This window comes from Marmota monax, unplaced genomic scaffold (assembly GCF_021218885.2).
Source record: "Marmota monax isolate L192 unplaced genomic scaffold, Marmota_monax_Labrador192_F-V1.1 WCK01_AAM20220418_F8-fsc00106, whole genome shotgun sequence".
Lineage (NCBI taxonomy): Eukaryota > Metazoa > Chordata > Mammalia > Rodentia > Sciuridae > Marmota > Marmota monax.
In genome coordinates this window covers 9952272-9964676 of record NW_026695218.1, presented here as the reverse complement: position 1 = coordinate 9964676, position 12405 = coordinate 9952272, and the positions used below count along the sequence as shown (strand labels likewise).

At 39.0% G+C, this 12405-nt stretch overlaps 1 protein-coding gene across 7 annotated transcripts in view; it reads right to left on the bottom strand.

The window, feature by feature from the left end:
- CUNH2orf42 (chromosome unknown C2orf42 homolog) overlaps positions 1-10053 on the bottom strand; it is a 35471-nt gene extending 25418 nt beyond the window's left edge. Inside the window, exons 1-4 of one of the 7 annotated variants that reach the window (XM_046432367.2) lie at positions 9968-10053; positions 2994-3272; positions 1426-2260; positions 40-150 (exon numbers count right to left, since the gene is read on the bottom strand). In XM_046432367.2, coding sequence (XP_046288323.1) covers positions 40-150; positions 1426-2248 — 934 coding nt within the window. In that variant the 5' untranslated portion in view covers positions 2249-2260; positions 2994-3272; positions 9968-10053. The other 6 variants (XM_058575090.1, XM_046432368.2, XM_046432370.2 and 3 more) reach the window with 6 other exon arrangements.
- Between the last annotated feature and the right edge of the window lie 2352 nt (positions 10054-12405).

Here is a 12405-nt window from a genome sequence, read left to right as displayed (position 1 = left end):
AGAGACTATACCACCAAAAGAAACAAAATAGTTCCTCACCAGATACTTCATCCTTTTTCCTCTTCTTTGGCTTGGAGACAGTAGACTCACAAGCTGATACAGATGATTCTGAATGGCAACCTATTTGGGGCACAATAATCTCTTTTAGACCTAAAAAATAAAAAAGATTTCTGAATTACTAATACTATCCAAGAGTAAGTATGGGCCCCCATTTAGAGAAAAACTAATTTATAAAAATCTAAATCCCCAACACAAAAGATGGAATGATTGCCGCTTTAAAATAAGTTCCTTGAGCCCGGCCTGATGGTGCATACCTTTAATTCCAGTGCCTTGGGATGCTGAGGCAGGAGGATCACAAGTTGGAAACCAGCCTCAGCAACTTAGTGGTACCCTGCCTTAAAAAAATAAAAAGGGGGCTGGGGTTGTAGCTCAGTGGTAGAGTGCTTGCCTAGGACATGTGAGGCCCTGGGTTCAATCCTCAGGACCACATATAATAAATAAACAAAATAAAGGCATTATGTCCATCTACAACTAAAAATAAATTAAATAAATAAAAAGGGCTGAGGTTATAACTTGGTCGTAAAGCACCCTTGGTTCAATCCACAGTACCACATAAAAATAATGATAAAAATAAGTTCCTTGAAAAAATTCCCCAACACATACGCATTTATTCATAGATCATTAACTTGATAGAAGACTCTACAGAGTAATATAAAACTAAAAGTTGGGAGCTGCTACCTGCTAATGATCATGAAGAAAATCATGAAGAAATTAAAAGTGTACCGCTGGGCATAGTGGCACATGCCTGTAATTTTAGCAACTTGGGAGGCTGAGGCAGGATTTTAAGTTGGAGGTCATTCTCAGCAACTTAGATCCTATCTAAAAATAAAAATTAAAAAAAGGGCTGGTAATGTAGTTCCATGGTACAGGGCCCTTGGGATTGATCCCCAGTATCAGTACTGCCAAAAAAAAAAAAAAAAAAAAAAAAAAAAAAATATATATATATATATATATATATGTAAATGAAAACAAGAGACTTGATGAAGAAGCTTCTAAAGGCCTTTTGATTAAGGTGCTAGTTTTCCCTCATCTTCAGGTAGGAAACAAGAGTGAAAGGGATTTGTTCTTTTTTGCTGTTGTTGTTAACATAAAACAACTGTGAAGTAAAACAAAGTAAAGCTAAGTTTGCTAGATTTATTGCCTCAATAAAAATGCCCAACTCTCTTCATCAAATTTATCCATCCAACAAATCAACCAAGCAATCAACCTTTATGCTGACTGGGATTAAAAGAAGGAATGCTTTTCATTTGAATTATCCAGCAACTGTTTCTGAAGGTTGCCAGGACAATCTCCAAATCTATCAGTGAAACTCTTTCATTGCTATTTTAGAAAAACAGAGAACTACGCGTCAATCATACCACCTACCGCTGGAATCAAAATTTAGGAAGTCTGAGAATTCCTGAGCCAATGTCTCATCACTGGCAAAGGCACAGATGCAAGCAAAGAAATGAATGCATCTCTGGGCTGCCTCTTCCTTAGAAGAACTTGACTTGTGCGATTTCAGAGTCTGACAGGAGCAGAAGAAGCGGCGCTCAGGCAAGCTTTTGGCACTGATTTTCTGCACAAAAGATGTATGCAGATATCCCAAACTATGCTTCTGGCTTGCCTTGCATTTCACCACCAAGATGTTTTTAGTAATCCTCTGTACCAGGGGACCCGTGGGTTCTGTGGCCAACTGCCAAATGGTCTGTTTGGTTTCTGGGGAGGCCTGCATGGCATTCAAGACTGAACTCTTCAGGGTCAGAGGGGTAGCTTCTGCCTGGCAATTCACTGCCAGTTTGATGTGTTGGCATTGGTTTTCCACAACGCCTTGGGTAGCAGCTTTCAGGCAGGATGGGACGTAACACCGTCCAGAGCTCAGCTGAGTGATGATAGTTCCATCTACTGTCTGGATTGTCGTCTCTGAAACACCAAGCTCCACAAAGCATCGGTAATCAGGACCCCGGTCTCTTTGCCGTACAGAGTAGACCTGCAGATCAGAGCCTGTGATGATTTTGACAGCTTCAACACTAGGCTGCTTCCGTGCACCATAGCGAAATATGGTTCCACATGTCTTGTTCTTACAGCTCAGGCCCCGGGTTCCATTGTATGTGCCACAGCGGGGACACTTTCTGATTCCCCTCAATGTGGCCTTCCCCAAGTCAGACAAAAAAGCTGGGACTTTAGTCCTCAGAGAGTTTGGTTCCATTTTTCACAGGCCCTAGGAAGACAAGCCCATTAGGATGAGTACACAGTCACACACACACACACACACAGCTGAAGTCACTTGTAATATTTAGCACAGTGTGTGTAAACTATCCAATATTTTGAAATCATATCACAAAACAACATAAATCTAAATCATCAAATGAAATAAAAAGTGGATAAAACTAGGGCTGGGGTTGTGGCTCAGTGGTAGAACACTTGTCTAGCACATGTGAGACACTGGATTCGATCCTCAGCATCACAAAAAAATAAAGGTATTGTGTTCAGCTACAACTAAAAAATATACTTAAAATAAATTGGATAAAACTTTTCTTCCTACTTCTCTATACATTTAAAAAATTCTACTGGATAGCAACCAAAGCATTTTTCCACGATCTGTTCTGCACAGCATTTGAAGTTATTTCACCAAATTTGTTTTATCTGGGTCTTTGTTTTGTTTTTTGGTACTAGGGGCATTCTACCACTGAGATACAACCCCAACCCTTTAAAATTTTTTTTTTTGGTAAATTGTGAGGCAGGGTCTTGCTAAACTGCCCAGTCTGGCCTTGAACTTAGGATCCTCCTGCCTCAGCCTCCCAAATCACCGTGATTACAGGTGAGCACAACCACATCTAGTTATTTAATCAAATCTTTAATGCATAGATGTTTAACTTAAGCAAGGACTAGAGAACAGGAAAGACAGATTCTTTCCCTTTCTCCATTCCCCATAAAACCCAGTCCAGTCCTACCTGTACTAGCTTCCAGGGCATCTGAAAAACAGTGTAACCTGAATTTATAAGACTTAAAGTGTGTTTCGTTAGTTTGTGATGATCAGAGAGGACAGGTAAAGGCATGATCATTTGTAGAGTAAATGATACCGCTTAATACAAAGTCTTCTTAATTTTGAATTCTATGGTGTAACAATGCAGACATTCTGCCTCCTCCTTCTTGACCAGCCAATCGCAAAGCTCCTGCCCAATGTTCCACAGTCAAAGATTCCCACTTCCCTAAGTGGAGATTTTGGTGGTCTACAAGTAAAACAAGAAAAAAAATATTAATAACATACAAAGATGAGATGGTTCAGACAGAATACAGGCTGGGAGTACAGTTCAGTAGTAGAGCACAAACTTAGCATGTGTGAGAGCCTGGGTTCAATCTTCAGCACACACACACACACACACACACACACACACAAAAGATAACAAAAGAAATAAAAATCACAGAAGCTAAGTCTTTCACAATTATTTGAGAAATAGTTGACAAATTGTTATGGAAATGGTTAAATGTTTTATACTTCTAACTTCAAGAAAGTGAAACAATGTTAACTTTACTCCACCTCCAGTTGACAAGAACACCTAGAGCCATGATATAGAATTGGCCAAATGCTCATCTTTCCTATAAGTAATATATTACATTCCTAAGAGTGCTTTATGGCTAGGCTTCCTGTTGCCATGTCCTGAGCTGCTTTCCTCCACCATAATCTTCTACCATGATGTTCTGCCTCATCTCTGGCCCCAAGGAATGGAGTCAACTATCCATGGACTAAGACCTCTAAAACCTAGATCATCATCATTGTAAAGAGGCAAGCTTGTCACCACACCCATCCAGTGCATAATTTAACTGTGGATTCTCTGCAAACACAGCTGCAATTGGCGTTTGTCTTCTGCAAAAGATTCACACAGTGAAAAGGTGTTTGATGGTGGAAGTCTCTAATCTCACTTATCAATGTTGTATTTTCAAGTCCACAGAGGTGCTAAAGGAAACAAAAAGAGCCTGTCTTTAGAGGAGATGGTAAAACTGAAGATGGAAAAAGAGCTGGAGTATAACTTTCGTAATTAATGCCAAGGAGAACAACCAGATCCTTCATGAAATATTTGTTGGTATTAAATTTAGATAAGACTAGAAAATTTGAAGTCACATATAAATGTCAACTATTATGATTTTACAAGACAGCAAAACTATGAAACAGAAAAACATTTATTTAATGAACACTGATTGACCAGGTACTGTTAAAAAAAAGAGTGCTTTACATTTTCTAGGTTGCTTTCACATTCATTATTTCATTTGGATTTCACAATATAAGATATCTCATTTAAGCCAAACAATTGCTCTATAGATGAAAATAAAGAAATTATGTAATTCCTTCCTTTCCAGCCAGCAATATTGACAATGCTGTTTCTGCAAACACACAAAAATCTAAGAGTACCAAGTTTCTACCTGTGATTTTCCCCCTCAATATTATGAAAAATTTCAAAGATATAAAATTATACAGTGAGTTCCTCATGTGCCCACCCATTGGGTTTTACAATTAACATTTTATTATATTTGCTTTATTATGTCTAGTTATCCTTCCTTCTGTCAGTTCCTCTCATATTTTGATGTATTTCAAATTAAAAGCCCCGCATGGTGACATACACCTGTAATCCCAACAGTTTGGGAGGCTAAGGAAGAAGGATCCTGAGTTCAAAGCCAGCCTCAAAAACTTAGCGAAGCCCTAAGCAACTCAGCAAGACTGTGTCTCTAATTAAATATAAAAAAGGGTTGGGGATGTGGCTCAGTGGTAAAGTGCCCCTGGTTCAATCTCTGGTACACACACACACACACACACACACATTCCAACAACAAAAACAAAAACAAAGCAAATAACAAGTTTGGCATGGATATCACTATCTAAATATTTATTTATACAGTACTGGGTTTAACTCAAGGGCACTCTTACTACTGAGCTACATCCCCAACTGTTTTTACTTTTTTATTTTGAAACAGGGTTTCAATAAATTGCTGAGGCTAGCCTCAAACTTGCTATCATCCATCTTCAGTCCCCCTAGTCACAGGGATCACAGGCATGCACTGCCACACCTGGCTAACATTTAATGTTTTAAATATTGAATTTTAATGCTTTTTAAAAAAGTAATCTGATTTTTAAATTAGCAGTTAGCATTGTTTTCCCCCCAATTTCAAAGGACTATTTACTTTTTTTTTTTTTTTTTTTTTTGTAACATTGATTGAACCACTTAGCCACATCTGTAGACCTTTTTATTTTGAAATGATCTGGCTAAATTGCCAAGGCTGGCTTTGAACTTGCAATCCTCTTGCCTCAGCCTCCTGACTCACTGGGATTACAGTCGTGTACTTCCATTCCCAGCTTTTGCTGTTTGCTTTATGCCCTGTAGAAGGCAACTTGCTAGTATCTTTCAAAATTACAACTGCATATTTGTTCTTTGGGAACCCAGGACTTGGCACATGTCAGATAAGTGCTCTATCACTGAGTTACAGCCCCAGCCCTGCATATTTCTTAAAAACAACAATCAAGAACAACAACAAAAGACTTTCATGGGCTGAGGATGTAGTTCAAAGGCAGACTGCTTGCCTAACATGTCTAAGACCCTGAGTTCAATCCCCAGCACTGAAAAAAAATAAATAAAAAAGTTCAACTTTGGAACTTATTTTGTAGAAAAGCTACAAAGATAGTACAAAGAATTCCTGTATATGCTTCACCTAGTTTCCCCCTAAGATTAATATCTTACATAACTATGAGACATCTGTCACAATAAGGTTTAACATTGGTGCAATACAACTCACTCTACTACAGACTTCATTTGGATTTCACCAATTTTTCTAATGCCTTCTTTTTAAAAGAATAAACTGTCTACTTTATAATAATTATAGATTTTCAGAAAAGCTGCAGATAGAATAGAGTTTGCAGATACCCCTAACTCATTTTCTTCTGACATTAACCAATAGTGATGTACTACATATTACCACAGGACATTTGTCAAAACTAAGAAACCAGTAGAGGCACCTTATTAACTGAACTCCAGTCTTAGACTTTTTTCTCTCCAGGAGCCAATCCAAAATATCACATTACATTTAGCTATCACATCTCCTTAGTCTTCACAGGCCTGTGAGTTACTATGTTTCCTTGGTCTTAATAATCCTAACATATTTTGAAGAGTCAGGAATTTTATAGAGTGTTCCTCAATTTGAGGTTGCAGATATTTCCTCTGCATACTCCTTTAGTATAATTCCACTAATAAGAATTTATCTTACAGATTGCCACATGTGTAAATGAGGGAAATATAAAGCTACTCACAAGCACTTTTGTTAACAGTAGAGCTCACAAATACCTAATGTCCTTCATAGATGAAACTGGATAAATTAATTATGTCATACATATACATACATATATGTAAAATGGAATACTTTCCCAAAAGTAAGGTTTCCTTATAGCTTTAAGAAAACAAAAGCCAGGCACAATGGCACACACCTGTAATCCCAGTGATTCAGGAGGCTGAGGAAGGAGGATCACATGTTCAAGGCTAGCCTCTGCAATTTAGTGAGACCCTCAGCAACTTAACAAGACTGTCTCAAAAACAAAAATATAAACAAACAAATAACAACAACAACAACAACAAAAACCCAGGGGGTATAGCTCAGTGATAAAGCACCCTTTTGTCCAATCTCCAGGTTACAAAAAAAAAAAAAAAAAAAACTTGGGGATGTAGCTTAGTGGTGCCAATCCCCAGCAACACACACACACACACACAGAGTACATATTTGTGGATACCATGTAATGTCTCAATATATGTAAACACTGTATAATGTTCAAATCAGAATAAACATATCTATCTCTTCTATAAATATATAAACATTGTAAGATACTGCCAAACTGTTGATAACAACGTGGCTGTACCATTTTACATTTTCTCCAACAACCCAAAAGGATTCCCACTTTTCTACCCATGGCCAGTGCTTGTTAAGGTCTTCTTCATTATGGCCATTTGATTAGTGGACCTAAAATGGTATCTCACCATGGTTTTATTTACAAATCTCTAATGTATAATGATGTTACGCCACCTTTCTCATGCTTAGGTAATCATATGGAATATTTATGCTATATCAAAGAAGCCAGACACTAAAGACCACATGTTATGTGATTCCATTTAAATAAAATATCCAGAATAGCAAAGTATATAGAGACGAAAGCAAATTAGTAAACTGAACACAGTGGTGCATGCCAATAATCCCAGACTTGGGAGGCTGAGGCAGGAGGATCCTGAGCTTGAGACCACCCTCATCTATTTAGTGAGACCCTCAGCAACTTAGTGAGACCCTGACTCAAAATAAAAAGGGCTGGAAATGTCACTCAGTGATAAGTGCCCCAGAGTTCAATCCCTAGTCCCAAAACATAAATTAAAAATAAAAGAAAGCATATTGGTGGCTGCCACAGCTGGAAGAAAGGGGAAATTGACAGTAACTGCTAATGGGTATGAGGTTTCTTTCTGGAGTGATTAAAGGCTGTATAACTTTGTGGATATACTAAAACCTTTAAATTGTAACACCTTTTAAAAGGGTAAATTTTGTTATATGAATATTTTAATGAAGCTGTTATTATTTTTAAAAAGACAAAAATATTTGGAATTCAAATGCCAAAGGTCTAATTTCCTGAGTTTTAAAAAACCAATAAGAAAGGGCTGGGGTTGTGACTCAGTGGTAGAGTGCTTGCTTAGCATGAATAAGGCACTGGGTTCGATCCTCAGCACCACATAAATGTAAAATGAAGATATTATGTCCAGGGGCTGGGGATATGGCTCAAGTAGTAGCGTGCTCGCCTGGCATGCGTGAAGCACTGGGTTCGATCCTCAGCACCACAAAAAAATAAAATAAAGATATTGTGTCCACCTAAAGCTAAAAAATAAATATTAAAAAAATCATTATGTCCACCTAAAACTAAGAAATAAACATTAAAAAAAATAAGGAAAAGAAATCCACTAGAAAAAAGGAGAAAAGACATTAAAAGAAGGTTGAGAACAAGAAAAATTAAAAGTGATTTTAAATATGTGAAGATACTCAACCTTATAGTAAGGAAGAGGCAAATTAAAACAAGGTAACAGGGCTAAGTACAGCTCTGTGGGGAAGTATTTGTTCCACATGCTCAAAGCTCTAGGTTCAATCCCCAGCACCACAAAGTGAAAAACAAAAAAGATAACAACAGCAAAAAACCCACACAAACACAAAAAAGCCAAGATAACACTTTGGCAAAGTGGAAAAAAAAGAAGAAAATTATCACTGTATTCATGAGAATGTGGAGAAACATTCTATACTGTTATTGTAAAACTCTTGGAAGAGATATAAATACAATAAATGTCATATACATACTTTGCCTTAACAATTCCACTTATGATATTGCATGTATTCTCACATGTGCAAAAAAGTATATGAAGGGATACTCACTGAAGAACTGTCCATAAATGCAGAACTATAGAAACAGTCTAAGAGCTCATCAATAGAGAACTGACATAAGAAAATTTTAGTGTAATCACACAATATGCTATTAAAAAGAATCAGACAACAGCCAGGTTTGGTGCAGACCTGTATCTCAAGCTACTCAAGAGACTGGGGCAGGAGGACTGTTTCAGGACAGTTCTGCAACTTGGTGAGACCGTCTCAAAATAAAAAAATAAAAAGGGCTGGAAATGTAGCTCAGTGATAAAGCACCTCTGGGATCAGTCCCAAGTACAGAGGGGAGAAAAAAAAAATCTGGGGATGTAACTTAAAAGTAGAACACTTCTGATCTGGATCCCCATACTGCAAAACAAAATAAAACAAGAACTGAACAGATGTATGGGTACTATGGTTCAAATATCAACGTATATTGTGAAATGAAAAAAATCGTAGTACTTTGCTTAAACATGCTATTCTTGGTTTTAAAGGGGACAGAGAATAGGGGTGTATATATGTGTATGAACGTTTACTGCCACAGAAGTGATTTGTGACTAGGGAAACAGTGGGTCTGGAAAGAAGACTTACCTTTCACTGTTTTGTACTATTTTAATTTGAATGTGTGCTAGTACCACTTATTACAGATTCTGTATTGAAAGCATATACAAACACTTAACTTGTAAAGACCCTGTATTTGAAACATGAAAGGTCTCTAGGTAGTCTCTTTTTGGCAAATTTACAAAACAGTCTCCTTAGCAAGAGAATGTAAAGGGGCTGGTGATGGAAGAGTTAAGCCCTGACCGCTCCCTGAAGTGGTGGGTTTTCATCCTGGTTCGATCTGGCTGTGCAACTATATAGTTTGCAGAATGCTTTTTAACGCTTGTGAAACGGTTAGAAGAGAATGAATGACGATCATGAATGTAAACACACACACCAATTACACACACACAACTACACGAGTACCCTCCGTGTGGATAAGCCCTTTCTATGCATTTACTCATGTAATGCGCACACGAGCCTGTGAAGAATTGCCCATCTTGGAGATGAAACTGGCTGAGATTTAACGAAATTGTCACAGCCAGCGGGCATCTAACATGAGTCTGGAATGTGCTGGATTTCCTGTCAAACCACAAGTGAGAGGAGACGGCACATTAGCCCTCCACTGCCTCGGAGGGAAAAGACATCCTTCGGGCACACGTCTGGCAGGCGGCCTTCAGGACGCGAAACTCCCGCTTCCGGGGCCCGCCTGCCGCGAGACGCACATCCCCCGGGACCTGCTTCCTGGCATCCTACCCGCTCGACTGCTCACTTCCGGTACTAAGTAGGCCCAAGCAGAAGCATCACCTCGTCGGCATCCTGTTCCTTGGATAAGCTCTCCGCCAGAATCCCCAGCCCTACACCCCTGTCGCAAAGCGTCGGGACCCTTTCTCAATACAATCGTCTTACCGGCCCTGCGCCCCCCCCGTGGGCCCCAGGGCCCCTCGCGGATGACCGCCCTCACCTCTTCTCTCTTCGCCTGCCGCGGCCTTTTACAAACACGGCCAAACTGTTCGCTGTAACGGCGGTCGTTATTGGTCAGAGCCGCCCACGCGCGGCAAATGCCCACCCACTTCAGCTCGCGTCGTCTTATGGGAATTGTAGTTTTCTACTCCTGGAGACCGCTGAGAACTTCCGGCAGGATCCGGTGCCGCTTAGGTTCTGTCGCTGGATTTAACCCTACTGGTGTGGAAGGCACCAACGCAACTCCAGGGAAAACCGTTACTTCAGACCCGCAAAAATCATGTTTCTGTGTATAGTTTCACTGGAAATTGATGCAAAAGTCGCCTGAGATTTTCTACTCTAGCGGATGTCGTGATTTCTGTTTAGAGATCTTGCCCACCAAAGTGCTTGTTGTTTCTATCTCTTGTATGTTTATGATAAGTTATCCTTTCCTCCCTTAATTAGTTTGACCTATTGAACGTTTTCCCTTACAATGAGCCGAAATTGGCCTCCTGTAATCCTAGTTCCGGCTCTTGGAACCACACAGAATGAACCCAAAATCTTTGAACATGATTGGAGACAGCTTCCCAATACAATGTGTCTCAAAGTGAGGACTCTTAGAAAACCTGTGATGAGATTTTCTGCACCCCTCGCCCTAGTCTAGCTGCTTCTTTCTAGTGGCGCTGTGGGCAGGTTCTTTACCACTGAGGAAAAAAAAAATTTTTTTTGGTGGGTTACTGAGGATTGAACTCAGGGGTCACTTAACCATCAAATCCGTCATGGTGAGGCACATTTGCCGACCTGTGGCTCTGGAGGCTGAGACAGGAGGATTGAGAGTTCAAAGCCAGCCTCAGCAACTTAGCAAGGCCCTATACAACTCAGTGAGACCTCTAAAACACAGAAAAGGGGTGGGGGATGTGGCTCAGTGGTTAAGGTCCCCTGGGTTCAATCTCTGGTACCTCTGCAAAAACAACAACAACAACAACAACAAAAAACGATTATTATTTTGGTGGGAGTGTATTGGAGTGTACCTGTTTTTTGTTTGTTTTAGTTTTAATAATAGCTTTTATTATGCTTTTCTTTCTTTTCTTTTTGGTACTGGGGATTGAACTCAGGGGCACTTCACTACTGAGCCACATCCCTAGCCCTGGGCAAACCAGGATCTGAAACATGTAATAATGGCTGTTATGTGCTTAGCAATGTTATAACTTTGTGCTAAATGCTTTATGTCTCATAAATAACGTATGTTAAGCCTTATAACAACCAGATTTTTTTTTTAATATTCTGAAGTGCACTTTTCTCACATTTTAGCATGTTTGCTATCAGTGTGACAACCAGAATTTTTGTGAGTAATATATTTTCTGGGGCAGGGTTGTGGCTCAGTGGTAGAGCGCTTGCCTTGCATGAGTGAGGCACTGGGTTTGATCCTCAGCACCACATAAAAAAAATAAATAAAATATTGTGTCCATCTACAACTAAAAAAATATTTAAAACAAAAAAGGGCTGGGGATGTGGTTCAGTGCTTAAGTGCCCCTGGATTCAATCCCGGGTACCAAAAAAGAAAAGAAAAAAAATTGTTATATACTTTATACCACGTTATTTACACAAGTGTAAATTAGAATCACAACAGATTTTTGTTATTGATTTCTAACCTAACTTCCTTATGGTCAGAAAACATGTTATTTTTTTCTTTCCTTTTGAAACTCTGCTTTATTTTTCTGTTAACTGATTGAATGATAGCTTCTGACGCTTAAAGTCTTCTTCTTTCCTTCCTTTTTTGATGGTACTGGAGATTGAACCCAGGGGCCCCTCAACCACTGAGCTACATCCTCAGTTCTTATTTTTTCCCCCATATTTTTTATTGGTGTATTATAGTTGTACAGAATGGTGGGATTGGCTGTTAAATATTCATACATGCACACAACGTTTGACCAATATCATCCCCCCAGTTTTTCCCCTGCCCCTTCCCATTCCCTTGCCTCTATTCTACTGATCTCCCTTAGATTTTCATGAGATCCCCCATTCTTTTCCTTTTTCCTCTATAGATTCCACGTGAGAAAAAAATAAGACCCTTGACCATTCTCAGTTTAGCTTATTTAACATAATATCCTCAAGTCCCATCTATTTTCCTATAAATGACAATTTCATTTTTCTTTATGGTTGAATAAAAGTTAATTGTGTATATGTACCATATTTTCTTTATACATTCATCTAATAATGGAAACCTAGGCTGGTTCTATAGTTGACGGCTATTGTGAATTGTGCTGCTATAAACATGGGTATGCATGTATTTCTACGATCACTTAATTCCTTAGGATAAAGACTAAGAAATGGTATAACTGGGTCATATAGTTGTTCCATGTCTAGTCTTTTGAGCAACCTCCACTGATTTCCGTAGTGGTTGTACTAATTTACAATCCCACCAATAGTGTATGTTCCTTTTTCTCCACATCCTAACAT